The following is a 17915-nucleotide window of genomic DNA, read 5'->3' as shown; positions in this document are numbered from 1 at the left end:
CTTGTGAATGGACCTGTACGGCTCATCAGACAAGTCCTGCTCCAGTGAGCAGATCTCTCCCCAAAGGATTGCCCTCTGCAGCTATGAAAAATGTACGAGATAGAAAAGGAATTTTTGAAATATCTCCTGCCAGGACTAAATTTGTTTGGTCAATAGCCACATCTGACCTCCCCCTGCTTTCACAAGGACTGAGAGGTGCTCCTTCCTTCCGAGGCGATGCAGAGTGGGTGTAAGTGCTGGCCCAGGGAGCTGGAAGAAGATGGGAACCGTAGGTCAGACAAAGGAAGTTTCGTCCAGTATCACAGTAACATTGTTAAAGGGCTTCATCTGGTCATTCATGACCCTAAAACTTGTTTGACTTTCCATTTGCAGTGACTTTTTCCTTTTAAAATTGATACATATTGTTAGAAAAGGTAAGAAAAGGTATAGATAACTCTGCAAATATAACAGGATTTCCCAGGTGAACATCAATCTAATGTTTTCTAAAGCCCTGTTCTGCCACTAAACCAAATATGTATATTTAAATATGTATGTCTACATATCATACATATAATTTGTGCAATTCCAGTAGCATTTATATTAATAGTAACATATCATTACCTCCCCATTAATCTTCAGGCAGCTCCCCATAAAGCAGTGCTGAAACCTCCTGAAATAGCAGCTAAACACAATAGTGAAAAACCACCTAGCAACATCTTGCTTTTGCCTCCTGCTTCGGTTGGGAGGAGTGAAGAAGGGCAGCCAGTGTGAGCAATGGAGAGAAATATGCCACTCAATCATCGTTTTTAAGCAACAGTAGGTTTATGAATATAATTTTGCCAAAAAATGAGTGAAATACATGACACATTTCGCAGGTGCCTGCTGCCAGATGAAATAGCCAGTGATGTTGGGATTACAGCACAGTCATCGCACCCTGTCATGGATGGCAGGTTCTCTTATGGAGATACCCGGTAATAAAACCCCCGAGGCGGGTGTTTGGAGCCATGCCCACCATGCCACATCATTAACCTCCTAGAGACACTTCCCAGGCAGGCAAGAAGAAAGAAGGAGCCTCATTAACACCCCTGGCCTATTTTGGGGGTATCTCATTTCAGTTCAGCAACCTCCTAACTGGCCTTGCTGGCAATTAGGTGTTTCACTGGGGGACTGTGATGCCCGAGACAGAAGCACGCATTCCTCCAGCCACAGCACATCACGACTGACTCCCCACAGCAGCACAGCTACTCCTGCATCCGTAACCAGCCTCATTTTCCCACTCCTCTGCCCAACTTTTCTCCGTTCCACCACCTTCCCAACTAAAGCAAGCCAAGCAACCAGTACAGACATTCATTTTATCTATTCTAGTAAGGCAGTTCCCTGCTCCTAAAAATACTCCAGGAAATTGAATGAACATTTTGTAATTTGGCTGGTAACAGCAATTACTAATAATCAGCAGGAACATAATTTTCTTCATTTTCTACTCTAGCTGCAATGTAATTTCAATACCAAACTTTGTTTTGCACACTAAACAAACATGATATAAGAAAAACACACAGATAAAATGGAGTATCAAAAAACAGCCTTAAAAATAAACAAACTTCTATCAAATAGCAAATAATTGTCATTCAAATAGCCTTTTGAAAAGATAATGTTGTTCCTATGTTCCCCTGTAAAATGGAAGAATGAAAGCTCCGCTCCACTCCTCTTGCTCGGTGGCAGCAGTGCTCAAAATTGCAACCCTAGTGCTTGGGCATGCTGGGGGCTGGAGGCAGCATCTTTCCTGCCCGACCTCCCACAGACCCACCAATTTACTGTGCGGAGGAGAACAAAAGACAGGGCAAGGTGAAGAGCACACACACAACTTGACTGCAGTCAAGCAAACTACTCGTTTCATAGTGAAAAGCACTTTTGCAGAAGGAAGCCCAGCTCTGAAATAGGTTTTCTGGAGACTGAGAGCTCTTGCAGATAAAAAATGAGGACTATTTTCTTCCCTCAACTTCATAAATTTGCTGTAGGTGTCTATGCTTTCCAAATCAATAAGCAAGTGCCAATTTCATGCAAGGATTTAACTTGGAAGGGTGACCAACTCATTGCTTTTCCTTCCAGCCAAGAACAGCAGATGCTACACCGCTCTGTGCAAGTATCGGTCCCTAACGGGTATTGATGGCTGGATCAAGCCAGCTTGGCAAAAGAAAAATACTACTGAATTGTGGGAACTCTTGCCACGCTCAGGAGCTGCTCAGCAAGACCCTGCTTGCCAGCAGCACTGTTGCATGACATTAGAAATGACACATTTTCTCTCTGTCCAGTTTAGAAGACATCCCTTACTAAGGCTCGGAGCAAGCTGCAGATTCTCTACAATCCCTAGACAAAAATGGATGGCAATTCAATTTCCCATTTGAAGAAGGCCAGAAGAAACAAACACACTAACCCCCATACACCCTGGTTTATGCGCATCAGCTCCCTGCATTCTTTCAAAGGCCAGGTGAAGGCTGATAAGGTCAGGCAATGCTAGAAATTATTTCAGAACAGAGGCAGGTCTATAGAGAGCCCACCCAGGAGCATCACCTGGAGCTCAATAAATAGACCCACAAAGGGTAAGGCAGCATCTAGTATCTATTGAAGAGGAACCATTAGAAAGGATGGATCATTCCCAGCTAGTTTTAATAACAAGATCACTTATGTTCCTTTGATTAATTATTCAGTGAATACTATACACCTGTGAGAGACTGAAAGAGTTAATGTCTCAAACATTGTGGTGGGGCAAGTTCTGCTTAAAGACAAACCCTGCACAGCAAGGAACCAAGGTGAAAAGCCCATCAGCTCAGACATCAGCAACAGGAGGGGGAGGGCGTGCTGCAGGGTGCGCAGCTCCCTGTTCTGATAGAGAGATCAAACAATGGCAGTGTCTGCAGGGAAGGAGAAGTTACTCCACAAAGGACCCCCAAGACCAAAGGCTCACAAACTGCTCATTAACCTGACGAGTTCAGGTGCCCAGGAGGGGCAAGGATGATAAAAGGACACAAACTGAAACCCTGGGTGCGCAAGCCCACTGGAACTGGACCTGTTGGCTGACTGAACCAACACTGGACCCAGGACTGGTGAGATCTTTTTCTCTTCCTTTTTCTCTCTCTGTCTTCTCTCTTTCCTTTTCCACAATCCCTACACCTCATCTGTTTCAAGATATAAACTGTTGACCAAGTCTGAGACTAAGAGTAGATCCAGCTGCCCCTGGGCCCTTCTCTGAGGAGGAGTCTGGAAAGCAAGGGGGTCTGCTCTGAACCTTGTGACTCAGTGGGAGGGATCTCCTTATTCCCTGAATTGATGTATATGGTTACACGGTGTACAGAAGTAGTCTTATGCCAATTCCTGTTGTGAGAAACCCTGCCACCTACTACCACGCCTCCCCAGTTCAGTTTGCTTCTGTCATAAATAAAATCTTTAACTGATTGTTTGGTGTCGTTTCACCTTAATTTAGCCCAAGGGAATTTCAAATTAAACACGACTCCCTGGTCTGTCCAGTCTGGGTCGTGACAACATCAAGCTGGTCTTTGGCATTTCTGATCTTGGAATAAGTTTTGGGAGCTAGACGCAGGGGAAAGACTGGATTTTGAGAAACCTCACAATTACTTTGCTTTCAGAAACACCTTCAGCAGCAGCCCTTGTATCGGGCCGATGAGTTTTACATCCGCTGCTTTGGTGCCAGCACACTCTAGAATGATCACTGCTTTCCAGGGGATATTTTGGATGGGCGGCAAAGCGTGCACCACTCACACGGGCAAGACTCGATCTATCTGCTGCCAGATAGCTTTATAATTAGCCAGACTATTATTTTTTTAAGCACTTACTGCAAGACTTCTCATTTGAAATTGGATTATCTTTTCATCTGCTTTTTGGACAGAGTTTTTCTCTCTAGAGGAATAAGAGTCACACTGGAATATGACTCAAAGCTGGCTTTTCATTTGTATTTCCAAACAGCCTAAACTACTCAGGCGTTTGAAGACGGGTTCCTCTTGGAAAGAGAAAACCCACCAGTGGGCTGTGTCCTGTGTTGCCAGTGCCCAGCACCATTGTTACCTGCTGGTGGGGGGGGTCCCACTGGGGCCCCCAGACCCCACAGCTTTGTGCCGATCCCAAACACCGTCAGTGCCAGACACTTATCAGGGGACCCACAAACACCTTGGACCCCTTCAGAGGCAAAGGCAGTCAGAGGAGGTGCTGAGGGAGAGACAGCAAAGGCAGGTGGAGGGGAAGGAAACATCAGCTGCTAACGTGCTTGTCACCTTAATTTGATAGCTCGGTGCAGCCTGCAAAAGCTTGATTCTCAGTGAGAGCGATTAGGTGCCATATTTAGTTTCAAATTTGATGTAACATCAAACTAAAGAACGCCTAGAGCCCTCCTCTGCCATTGTTTTTCCCTGCTGCTATTGCAGCTGCGATGCAGACAGCACAGTGCTGCTCGTGGATCTGTCCCCTTGCTGCCTTGCCCAGTGCCTTTGTGCGGACAGACATATAGCCATATCAGGCTGCTGGGATCTGAGCTGAGGCAAAGCATCTACACCAGTGGGTGCAGGGCTTGTGATGGCCTCCACGCAGCTGAACTTCACAGAGAAGGGAGCTCGTTTCTATTAAGTGCTAGAGCGATTACTACTTTCCAGGGGATATTTTGGATGGGAGGCATAGCAGGCATGGTCCAAGTGCAGGGGATAGAGACGTCACAAAGAGACAAGACCACAAATCATTCCAGTTTGATGTGTGTAAAATAGCTGGATAGGATTATGCTTACAAAGATTCACACAGTTGCCTTTTATAGTAGAGCGAAGCTTTTAGATAAAGTGGAAAAGCTGAAGAGCCATATAAATGCCCTCATGGGTAAAACTAAGCATCATTTCAGATGCCATAAAGATCAGGTTGCACTAAAGAAAATAGCCTGAAAAAACCACCAAGACAAAAGAAGCCATAGCGGCCATCATGATGAGACACGAACCAAGCAGAAATGGAGATTTTGCAAAGTTTTGCAAAGCAAGTCGCACCCCAGCAACCTCTGTGGTGCTTAGCTCTCCAGGTGCTTAGCCCCTGCACACTAACGCCGTGATCCAAAGGCTCTGTGAAACAGGGGGATGTTAGCACAGGGAACTTACTTGGTGTTGTCCGAGTCAATGGTATGAAAGAGCTTCTCAAGTTCTTCTTCGTTGAGTGTCCCGTCAGAGAAAAAGGCCTGGAACTCCTCCAGGGACAGCTTCCCATCATCTGCAAACAGCAACACAGCCACTGTTAGGGAATGGGCAAAGTGAGGGGCACGACGACTGAAAATCAAGAGTTATGTTCAGATTTAAAAATTCAGACCAAAATTATCTCAAAGTGCTTCTGCAGAACCGGCCCTCAACCAATGCAGAGCTCACTGGCCACAGAGTGGGACTTAGCAGCTCTGGCAGCACTGGAGGTGAAGCTTCATTGCTCCTGGTTATGGGTGCACTGACCATTAGCAACTAATTGGGCTATTAACCCAAAGCATGACTCAAGCCTGAAGAGGAAAAGCCTGCAAGCTTCATCCTAAAACTGAATTACATTTAAGAAATTACGGAGCGTTTTGTCTACCGTATGTTCAAATGATGCAGGATGCTCATTAAGGGACATATAAAAGATAGGCAAAGACCCAGGGCTGGAATTAATGACAGACCTGGCAGTATCTTTTGCCGTCTCCATCCAGCTGCATCCTCTCCAACACAATGCATCTTCCAGCTCTGGACAGAAAAGCAAAATAGCAGCTACCAAGCATAACAAGACACATCTTCCTTCAGCTGTTTAAACACACAAGGACCATGCCATCTTAATGTTGTGCCTTTACTTCTAAAGGGACCTGATGACGCACAAAATCCATCTGCCTGGCCATACGGGCTACAGCTTGCTGGGTGCCTTTTGGCAAACCTACCAGCACGCAAAGGAGTCCCAACACAGAAGTTTAATAATGTTCTCCTGGGCACCTAGAGATGAACTTGCAGGAATTTCAGCAGCAAGCTCCAAGCTCATCCTTGAACGTTTATTTTGATAGCGGCTCTGGCCAGAAGTGCACAGGCACTTTAGCAGCCTCATGTCCAGCTGTACGAAATGGCCCTGCAGACAGTCAGTGCTTGGGGGAAAGTGTCTCTGGTCTCAACTCAGAGATCAAAAAACAACATCCAGATTTTAAAATCTGGCCATACACTTTGCATATTATTTTATATATTAGCCCCAGCGTCAATTTAATACTAGGCTTACTACAGCCTACTTAAACGACCAAGAAAGAAAAAAAGAATTATCAATTCCATGTACAAGGGGATATAAAAAGGAGTCCTTTGCAACTTTTGCTGATAAGGTGACAAAGGCTTATGCCTAACTGTCAAATCTGGAGCCTTTCTCTGTGTGCTGTGGACAGGTACAACACATCTTTAAAGCCACAGCTGGAAGTGAGAAGGTCTGGAGAAAGTTCCTATGAAGAAATTCAGTGATAAAGCAATGGGAGAGAGAAAAAAGAAACTTTAAAGAAACCTTAATTTACCTCAAGTTTCTTGTTCAAGTCGCTGACACTGTGCTCTGGTGTGCAGCAGTGCCTAGAGGGGAATAACTACCCCCGCTCACATACTGTTTAGAGTCTCTCCATTCATATCCACAGAAGATTCATAGGCTGGAAATGCTGCCTACTTTGCAGTAGGAGAATGTATCATCTATTATTTAATCAAATCAATTATAAACCCTGTTGCTTTTCTTTCAGGAAATGATGCTAGAGGACAAAATTAGCCAACTTACCACACGCACATCAATATTTCTTCCCCAAACTAAATAAGTCTGCTGCTCCTAAAACATACCTGCATTGCCAAATGCTAACCCAGTTTCCCTTGCCTGAAAGACAAATTTAGACCAGTGATAAATTGAGTTGAAGATGCCTATTTAATTGACAATTACGAAAGGAACATAGCAGGAGAACAAAATCTACAGCAACACTGGGTGAAAAGGGTATCATTGTCAGAGCACCACAATAGCTACAGAGAATGCCCAGCTGCCTGTATTGTTTTTCTGCATTCCTTCCCCAAAACGTGACTTCTCTGCAGCAGGCAGGGTGAAGAATACCAATGCACAGCTCAGAGGATGGGTCCCACATTTGCTGTCTGCTTCTGATTACAGAAAACTAAAGCATCTGTACTTCAACAAGTACCTCTTGCTTGAAGCATCCCACCAGTGTCACCTGGAGGCTAACCCAGGGGTGACACTCTTTTGCTGAAGAAGATAAAAAGACTGCCCAGAGCAAGAGCCCCATCCACACCATCCACCTCCACCTCCGCACGTTGCACAACTGGATGACAAGCTTCCCCCACAGTGCTCCTATTTATGCAGTATCCTAGCCAAGATCAAGGTTTGGTTTCTTCTGATCCTGACTGGCAATGAATATATGTCTTCAAGCAACAAGATCAAAAGGATAACGGAATTTCTATCCCATGACGGCTAAAAAGTTCTTCATCTGGGGTACAGTCCCTGCAAACCTTAAATCAGTGCTTGTTCACCTCAAAATTGTCCTTCCACACAGAGGGCAGGCAGAATTAAATTCCCAGGAAAGTCACATAAATCAACTTACTGGGAAAGAGAAACTGTAAAATGAAGTGATTTTTTTCAGGAGAGTATTTTAATCCAAATTTACAGTTTGCTCACCTCTGAAAGGCACAAAGGTGTTTCTAAATTTAAGTAAAAAAATCTTTTTCCTTTACCTAGCTTATATCTTATAACTTGTCTTTCATTTTACTCTTGCTTGATTTTTTTTTTTTTTTGAAGTAATGTGTGCCAGGCTGCATTTCTGCTGCAGCCTCTGAAACGTCAGTGTTTAAAACTTGTGCCAAAATGCTGTTCTGATTCCTATCTTGCCCCTCCAGAGTCGCAGGTACCAACTACCATGACGAGTCAGATCGCTGAAAAACAACAGCACACGCACTGATTTTTTTGGCATTTAACAGCCCAAAGTAATACAGGATGGGTGAAGGATCAAGGCCAGGTGGAAGCATAGGCCGGATGTGGCTTTGAGCAACCTGGTCTAGTGGAAGGTGTCCCTGCCCATGGCGGGGCAATTGGAACTGGATGATCTTTAAGGTCCCTTCCAACCGAAACCGTTCTATGATTCTGTGATGAAGGATCTAGAGGAAGGAGGAGGTGACAGTAAATTTTATTTCATTTTTATTGTTTGGAGACCCCCACAGAACTGGTTGGCCACTGGCAGAAATTTGAATAAAAGTACAAATTTTACTCGTAAACAGCACTCGAGACTTTCATCCCCCAACAAACACCACCACAAAGTACCAGTCAGCTTAAAGCTGACTGTTATTTAATACAAGCTGGAATACTTGTCCGCAAACACACAAAGCAAAAGCCTTCCAGAGTAACAAGATAATCCTTGAGCTGCATATCTATAATTGTGAAAGAGCCTGAAAGCCATGGGTTGCTGGTGCCCAGTGGGCAAGGAAGCCTTTGGGCAACTCGGGCGATAAGAGGAAGCAGACTGGGCTGGGATCTGGCAGTTAAAATTAAACTTGCAGAAAATCCTGGGCAAGGAGGATTGACCACAGCATTATGGACACCAGGTCCACCTGCCAGCGAGTGCCGTGATAAGAGCTGGTGGAGATGCTGTGCTCCAGGAGCAGCCTTATCAGGAAAGTCACAGGAAAGCAAGCTTTTTCTGAAAGCAGAAGTGTCTGCACTTGCCAAAGAATGGATAAGACTTCCAGAAATCTGCTTTTTTGCTGAAAGCTCCTGGACTTGAGAGATACAAATTCTCCAGATGAACTGGCAGGCGTTGTACCAGAGTGGCAGCGTCAATCATACGGTTCAACCTCACCCATGCCCTGCCCTGTAGGAGCTTGTCTGGGGACACTTCAGCCCTACGTAGCTACTTTTGATAGGAAGGATTATAGAAAAATTGAGATTCCACACCAAATCTCACTAAATAAAATAAGGCTTCCATCACTTTTAAGATCTAAAGAAATCTTTGTGACTTTTTTCATCTGGATGACCACATTAAAGGCAGGCAACTTACTTTCACCTACCCCCCCCCCCCCGCCCCTTCCCTTTACACCAGGTACTTGAAGTCAACACCTAAACTGGCGGCAAGGACAAACGCCACCATCTAGAAATCACCTACATTGGCGCTGATCAGCTGAGAAAAGAGATAATCAGACCACAGCTATTCTACCATCATTTTTTCCTGAGAGTAATCTTTATTTTACTCTAGTTTTTCAAAATAATTCAATCATGGGCAAAGACTAAAGCAAATTACTGGCCAAACAGAGTTATCAAAGTTAAAACTAACTGGAGAGAGAAGGATATAACAGAGACTATCAGGAAGCCCCAGCTGGGATTTTATTATTGCTCCATTTGCCATCGTTAAAATCTGAGGAGTCTAGAGGCAGCTTTTATGCCTTCTAACTCGCACAATCAGACTGTTCCCACCCGCTAATGCAGCCGGGGGAAAAATCAAACTAAGATCATAAATTGTCCAAAATATAGGAAATCTAATGGCTGAGGTTTTGGAAATTCACTCAGCGATACAAATAGCTTAAAGCATCTACAAAATAAGGTCACTGTTCTGAGCCTGAGTTTGCTAAATCCATTTTCAATTACATCAGGTTGAGGCTGCTCATATATTTTCTAGCTATATTATGAATATATTTCATTACTTATTTTTATTACTCTATGAGTTCAAAAATGCTTTAAGCTCCGCTTAGTGTGCAAGCACCAACAGAGCTACAGGTAAGCAAACTGGATTTTATTGTGGCCTGTGAATAAAAGTGACAACTCTATTTTTTTCTTCTTTCTTGGGGGTGTGTGCATGCAGATACATGAGCCAGCAAGAACATGGACTGGCTTCTACCCTGGACCCTTCATCCAGCCCCCTTGGAAGTCAGCGGGAGCAGCTTTATTCATTTAAATGAAGCTGGATATGGGCTTGAGTTTTCAGTCCTGGGCTGTTAGGAAAAACTACGTCCAGGTCCACAGACCTGATCTGTGATGAACCTTTCCGCTGGCCAAGGAAGGGGTGCGATCACAGCAGCACCTGATCCGCTCCCAAAGTCATCTGCAACTCCTCTGCAACTCGCGCAGGCACATAACAGCCAGCTGAAAATTATCCACCCAGTTTGACTCCGATATTACAGTGTTACTTTGGGGGCAACTGAATTTAGTTGGAAGCAGGCCTGGTGATTCACCTCCAGCTTTGGCTGAAGCTGCGAAGCCACAGGAGCTCTGCATGAGAAGCACAGCCCACGTTTCAGTGGCTCCTTACAGGGACAGTGCCATTGCCACTGGAACGGAGCCCCTGCAAATGTCTTTGCTAATGAGGTGTAACACACATCGTTAAAAGGAAGTTACTACAATTATAGTAATTTTCTAGCAAAAGGAATTTATGGAATGACTCCAAATTCACCTTTTTTTTGAAAGTTAACTAATGCCCAGCCCAGATGTTTTTGCAAGGGTTGGTACCACACCAAACAATCCACGCAGATAACCTGAGACAGACTGATATTTCCATCACAGCTGATAATCTCTGTTTGAAACACTCCTGTGCACTTCCTAATGCTGGCTGGGATTGCTGATGGGACCGACTGGTGGATGCTGGCATGGGAATGCAAAGGCTGGCACAGAAGAAGCCACCATTTCCCACACAGACAAAGCCAAGGATTGAACTTCAGGACCTGGGGTTTTGCTTACTCAACTCATTGGAAAACACTTGATAAATGCTCTTCTGTGTATTGGGCATGATCGCCTCCTTCATCTTCTTGCCATTAATGCAGTTTCAAGGTGGTGTCTCCTATGTTCTGCCAGTGACCCCACCACAGCTCCCACGAGCATAACACACGGCACTCCTCGCTCCAGGGCTGGCTGTGCACAGGCACAACAACCCAGTGGCAAATGCCACATGCAGCTCTACTTTCAGCATCACTGTTTTCTTTTTGCTATGTGTTAATACAAACCTTTGGGATTTCTTTATCTTCCTGGGACATCTTTCCTTCCTATGCTCAGATGAGGCCTTATAGAGACATAAACTGCACATAGCAAATGAAAGAACATCTCTTAAGAAGTCAGCCAATAACCCTCCCTAGTCTTTTACCCCAGTAATAAAGATCAGCTCTTCTTCAGCAATTTGAAGGTACTTCTCTCTGCATCAAAGCACAGAGTTCATCAAACAAAATATGAAGGCAGTTTTGGTCTTTTCCTTTCTGCTCTGCAGCAGATGATGCAGTTTTGTGGTATGACTGGAACTGGTGCATATTCAAAATCCTTGGCGGGCACTGATATAGCAGGACTGAGGCTCCTTTTTGTGCCAGGGTTAACCTTTTAATTTCCATTAAAAAAGGGGAGAAAGTGACTTTCATTTCAAAGTGACCACATCAGTCAGCCTAAGATGTAGAGGAATGACTGAAAGCCTGGTTCTTGTCTAGGATGATGAGTATGCATGTACCAAGCAGACGATGGCTGGCAATCTTCCCTTTAGGACCTGGCCTGGGGAAAAGGGGGGATTTCCATTGTAGTCAGAAACCTGCACCTCATTGACACCAGAAATAGCCTGGGCATCCAGCAATGCCCAATAACATGCCAGAATTTTCCCTAAGCTGCTCAGCTTTTATCATCAAATCAAGCTTTTTGTCATCCTAGAATTAGAAGTAATTTTGAAATTCTTTTTAATAGCAGCTATAGATAGATATCAAATGTAGGCCGGTAGGCAGGGAGACATGCAGGAGTGATATAGCACATTTTCTCCCACTGTCTTTTGTGAAGACTCTACTTTTTTTTTCAGTTTCCCAGATAATCCTCACCCTGCTGTAATGAGCTGATTTAAATTGGTTTTTTTCTGCACTTACCCAATATATTGACTTTGGATGTTTTACCATAGCTACTTAGGAATGTCTTCCAAAGAAATTCCCAGTTCTTTACAAATTAAATGCTGGGATCAGACTTCCCCAGGGTGCAAATAGCCTGGTCAGGTTCAATGCAATTGCTGCTTAATAGAGGCCATAACAAACCCTACCTGAACATTTAGAAGAGGATTCAGACAGAGATGCCAGTAGTCCACAAAGGTTTCTTAATCCCCCATTTGCCTATGGAAGACAGGAGGTAACCTGTTTCAGTTTTCCTCTTGCTAATTAGATTTCTTTTCTTGCAATTTAAAAAGAAAATGAACGTCAACAGCCAATTTCAATACATTTGCTTCACATCTGTAGTGGCACAAGGAAAGTACTGAGTCAGCCCCTCCATGTGCTGCTGCTCTCTAATAGTTTATGAAAACCGCAGGTGATCTGGCCCCCGGGGACACTTTGTACATGAACATGTTGGTCTAGCTCAGGGCAGACCAGTGGGAAAACATTCAGGAAGAGAAACCATAGCTTGCAGTAAGCAATCTCCTGCTAAATAGTTCCTGTTAAGAGGCAATACCTGCACTCTCGATGCCTGCCTTTGGGCTCCAGCCTGGGCAGCCAAGAGGGGCTGGAGGGGAGGCAGCCCAGATGGACACGCACCATGGGTATTTACTGGTCAGTGTGGTAGCACACAGGAGACCTCAGGGCTCCTCTGGGCTAAATACCATAAATATATTGCATATAATAAATAAATAAAGAGACTGGGGACAGGCCTTCTCCCCCCTTTCGTCACTCTGCCCCATCAGGAGATCTCCATTTCCAAGCTGCTGCAGCCACCAGCAGACCCAGCTTAGCTCCAGACATAAAACTGCCACTGCTTCTAGTTATTTTTCATCTTAGTTGGCCTCAGCCTGTCTCCTTTATATTAGGTGCTATTAAATGGCTGACTGACTTTGAACAACCATAGCTTTTTAGCACCTTTGATTTATTTGCCCACTGAAACTGTTTCCCCCCAAGTTACACAAGCACAAGCCACCATGGCAAAACAGCAGATTCCTGTGCAGAGCTTGCAGCTTCCTGACCCAAAGAGCCCAATTCTGTCTCCCAAAGGCTTTGATTCTCCACATATTCAAATATCTGCCTTGCTTTCTCCATTGTTACTCAGCCCCATCTTTCTCTGTTGTCCCAAACATTGTCCTCCTTCTCCATTAATGTGCCTTCAGCATCTTCTCTCCCCACACTCCCTACCTTTTTTTCCTTTTTGAACTCTTGGATGCAACATGCAATGAAGTTGTAGATACAGTTGTACAAAACTAGGATTTCTGTTTTAGAGGGGATTGTATGGAGATAAGTGCCTGAAACATCATCAACCTTTGATCCCTACCACTTGATTGCCAAAATTTCTGTTTATTTCCCAGGCAGCCTTATTGCAGACCCCTTCTTTAGTCACCCTCCCAAAACACTGCATTTCAAAAACACCAGCAAGCTCTCCACTACCAAACCTCCGGTCAAACCACACAAGCTACTGACAGCCTCTCTAAACATTTGATCTAAAAGGGAAATAAGCACAAAGACAGCACAGCTTGTCATTAATACAAGACCACTCCATGCTCCAGTGTTCCCAAAACCGTAAATCCTGACTTCAAAACTTCCTCCTTCCATTTAAGGCAAAATTCTCCCAAGGAGACCTTGCTAAAAGGAAACAGAACCTGCCTCCTACAGTGCCCTAAAACCAACCATTCTCCATGGGAAGTATTACAAACCATGAAAAATACACTAAAACAAATAGTGGGAGAAAAACTGATATTTGGATATGTATATTAAAATATTAAATAGTATAGCTGCTATTTTTGTATGCAACAAATAGTTCATTTCTATGCATCAGCAAACCACAGCGTTATACGCAATTCCCTGCAGGGTTAAGTATTTCTTTGTATGCACAGTAGAGGTGACCTGGGAATCACAGAGAGATTTAAATGTGCTACTGAGCTCTGCCACCATCAAAGCAGAGGAATGGGTTTATTTGGGAGACTTTTTTGCAATTCCCCCCACGCATATCAAAAGCTACGCATGGTTTCAGGCTGTTGCAAGGCTCTTACTCCTGCCATGCCACGGTCCTCCTCCAGATGCATCCCACTGGATATGTTGAAAGGCAGAAAGCTCGGGGTGATGGGCAGAGACAAAAAGCCACGACAGCACTCGGTGTGCTCTCCTTCAGGTCTCCTACAACAATGAGATGGGGCCTAAGGGAGCTCACATATTTCTGAACTCCAGGTTACCTTCACCTTATCTGAAAAAAAAGCCTCTGAGAAGCTACCATGGGTAACATATTGCAGAGTCCCTTCCCTCCAGGGTGGCTGAGGACAGACCACATAGGTACACCCACGCCTGACCTCCTGCTATGTTCAGCACCAGAGGGAAACCTGGCTTTCTCTGTGGGGACAAGTCAAAACATCACTTCTGGAGCTTACCAGAAGGCCGCTTCATTTCCATCTCCAGGAAGGCAGCCAAAAGCTTCATTTTGCTGAAAAGCAGACCCTGGAGTTACAGCTCCCTCACGCACCCAGCCAGAACAGGAGGGCATGACCGATACTCTCAGGAAATTGCTGGAGCAGCCACAGTGTGGGCACGGCAGCTCTGACACCAGGGCATCTCTCAGATGGACTGTGTATCCCACTGGATTTAGGGAACAGCTCAAAGACGAGCAGCCCCACAACTCTGTGCATTGAGTCCGGCAGCAAATTTGGACCACAGAGCTCACCCAGCATTCGGCCTCCTTAGAAAGCGGCAGCAGATGCATGCTTTGCCAAAGACCAGGCTGAACAGGAAAGAGAGAAGGAAGAAAATTTTAGATAGCAGGTTCTTCATCTTAAGTCAAATCACGTGGGAAAACACCATCGCTTACTGACAGTAACTTCTCACACGTTCCTAAAACACATCGCAGTCTGTACAGGGCCCTCTCACTCCCAAAAGAGCAGCAAAACAGGCAGCCCTCTGACGAGGGAGGAGAGAGGACCATACATTACTATACTTGCAGCAGAGCAGACTATAGCAGAGCCTGGCCTATGGGGCTGCAGACCTGCAGCAAGCTTGCCCAGCAAGTGTGTACATAGCCATTTCTCTAAGACTACAATATAGTCCAAATTTGGGTGTTATTTCACTGGAAAAGCAAGAAGGGAAGATATTAACATCATACTGACCTCCTCTTCCAAATTAATGTCCCCGCTTCTGATTGAGGACAACTCAGTAAACAGATTTAGAAAGGCAATGTATGTAATTTTGTGCCGTGCCCCAGCTGGGAATGCGTTAGCTGAAACATTCAGGAACTATCAGCTCCAGGCAGACTGCCAGCACAGAAGTTGTCAAACTTGATCATTAAACTTTGGCAGAAACATCAAAAAAAGTGAACCTGGCATGATATATCAGGAAGTTTCAATCAAGCTGAAGCAGAGGCCAACACTAGCCTATTAAATCCAGATTTCTTGGAAAGCTCAGAAACAGGCACCAAACAGCCCTAATCCAGCTCTGCTCCTCATTAACCAGCCATTCTCACTTACTTTTTCTTCTCTAAGGTGCAGATGAATATTTCAGAGGACCAGGGTAGCGTTTGCACTGTTTTCAGCTCATTACACCCAGCACTCGGCTGGATCGATGGGCTGAGGCCAATCGTATGAAGTTTAACAAGGCCAAGTGCCAGGTCCTGCACTTCGGTCACGGCAACCCCATGCAGCGCTCCAGGCTTGGGGAAGAGTGGCTGGAAAGCTGCCCGGCAGAGAAAGACCTGGGGGTGCTGGTTGACAGCTGGCTGAATATGAGCCAGCAGTGTGCCCAGGTGGCCAAGAAGGCCAATCGCATCCTAGCCTGTATCAGGAACAGTGTGGCCAGCAGGAACAGGGAGGTGGTTGTTCCCCTGTACTCGGCACTGGTGAGGCCGCACCTCGAGTACTGTGTTCAGTTTTGGGCCCCTCACTACAGGAAAGACATTGAGCTGCTTGAGCGTGTCCAGAGAAGGGCAACCAAGTTGGTGAGGGGCCTTGAGCACAAGTCTTATGAGGAGCGGCTGAGGGATCTGGGGTTGTTCAGTCTAGAGAAGAGGAGGCTGAGGGGAGACCTTATCGCTCTCTACAACTACCTGAAAGGGGGTTGTAGTGAGGTGGGTGTTGGTCTCTTCTGCCAGGTGTCTGGAGATAGGACAAGAGGAAATGGCCTCAAGTTGAGGCAAGGGAGATTTAGGTTAGATATTAGGAAAAATTTCTTTACTGAGAGGGTTGTCAAACATTGGAATGGGCTGCCCAGGGAAGTGGTTGATTCACCATCCCTGGAGGTATTCAAAAAGCGAGTGGACAGGGTACTCCAGGGCATGGTTTAGGGGGCATGGTTAATGGTTGGACTGGATGATCTTGAAGGTCTTTTCCAACCGAAATGATTCTATGATTCTATGATTCAAAAAAAAGGAAGAGGCAAGTGTTTAAGCAAAAGAGGAGAAATTTATGAAAATGCATGGTGTTGCCCCTCAAAAGAGCGGTCCTGGTGTGGCCAGGGCAAGGCAGGGAGAGGACCTCCCTGCAGTTTTAGGCTGTTCTCGGCAGGGCTTGCAACACCACACTCAACATGGACGCAGCACGGTGTCGACAGCAGAGCCGGTGCTGCTGCCAGCTCTTGCCGAGCTGCTCAGCGTGGATGGCTGCGGCTGTGCCATGGTGCTGGCCTCTCCCAAGGACAGCCTGGGCAGGACCTATGGGTGGCGTTTCAGCTGCTGCCCTTCCTGGGGAAGCGGAGTGCTCAGTTAAAAAAATTGCAATGAACGCAACTATAACATCTTGTTGGATTTCCTGATCTATGATAGCAGAAGTTGCATTTCAACTTACCTGAAGGATTTAGTGTAAGATCCAGAACCAGCCTGCAGGGTACAACGGCTGCACCGGGTCCCTGGGGGATGGAGGGGTCTCCCCGTGTCAGAAATGAGCCACTCAGCCACAGGCAAGTCTGAAATCTCACCTGGTTTCTGTCATTGGCAACAGTCATGCTGTGATTTTGTTTCCCCCTTGTAAAATAGGCATTATTCTTTGCTTAGTAAAACCCTTGCAGCAGATGAAAGGCACTGCTAGAAATGACCTTTTACTACCACTGGTAAGAGGAAGGCAGTGGCATTGTGGCTGTTTTGATGCGGTAGCCATTGGAGTTGTTGACTGTTGACAAATTAGCAGCAAATTACTGCAGATTAGAGAGCTACAAACTCATAGCTTTCTGCAGTCCCATGAAACAATATCCAGATTGCATTGGCAGCATCAACAGTTTTCCATTCAGCTAACGAGCTGCACAGAGATGAAGGCGCCAAATTAAACCAGCTTGAAAAGCAGATACCTCATTTGCATTCTCAAAAGGCAGAAAAAGTTACCCTACTGCATTATCATTGGCAGCATATAGGACCTCCAGCTCCTTGTGCCAGGACTGAATAGGTACTTGAATAGCAAATCAGAACCTGCATAATTAGTAACTTGCTTCCTCGTCTTAAGCCCTGAACTGTGAAGTCCAGGCATAAGCCTACAACACTGATCTCTTGCAATACAAACATTTCGCTTCTTGAAACTCAGTGGTCTCAAAATTCCCATTGAAAAAAGTTTCAGGCTTTAAACCAAACTACTGCTCATGTTTGATGGTCCCTCTCCGAGCAACTCCTTTGCTAACAGCCAAATCTCCTCCAGAAACTTCTTTTTGGGGGTAATCTTTGCTTCAGGACCCAGTATAAAGGACAGCCAGAGCGGTCCCTCCCCACAGGATGCTCCTGCGGGTCTCCAGCGCTGCCCGTCCCATCTCCCTGTTGTTGCACGGGGAGAGCAGCCAAGCAAAACCTCTCTCAGTCCAACACAGTTGCTTTAATTTTACGCTCCCACTTAATAAGCTTCTTCATTTCTCATTTATTTTCTCAGAAAAAAATGTAAGCCCTATGCTGAGTGTCTCCAGCTATTTGTCCAGGGCAGGGTGGGTGTCTCAGCCCTGTCAAAGATACTTAACATCTCTAAAGCAAACAATGTAGATCTTTTCCACACTCTTTCATCCGTTTGC

General features: G+C 45.3%; 1 protein-coding gene across 1 annotated transcript in view; it reads right to left on the bottom strand.

Annotated features, from left to right (window-relative positions):
- The window catches only part of NECAB2 (N-terminal EF-hand calcium binding protein 2), a 90043-nt gene that overhangs the window by 40233 nt on the left and 31895 nt on the right, over positions 1-17915 (bottom strand). Inside the window, exon 3 of the mRNA XM_052797646.1 lies at positions 5121-5229. Within this exon, the coding sequence (XP_052653606.1) occupies positions 5121-5229 (109 nt within the window). The remainder of the gene's footprint in view (positions 1-5120; positions 5230-17915) is intronic.

The sequence above is a fragment of the Harpia harpyja genome, chromosome 9 (assembly GCF_026419915.1).
Source record: "Harpia harpyja isolate bHarHar1 chromosome 9, bHarHar1 primary haplotype, whole genome shotgun sequence".
In the NCBI taxonomy this organism is placed as follows: Eukaryota; Metazoa; Chordata; class Aves; order Accipitriformes; family Accipitridae; genus Harpia; species Harpia harpyja.
The sequence above is the reverse complement of the archived record's forward strand: the minus strand, read 5'-3'. Positions and strand labels throughout refer to the sequence as shown.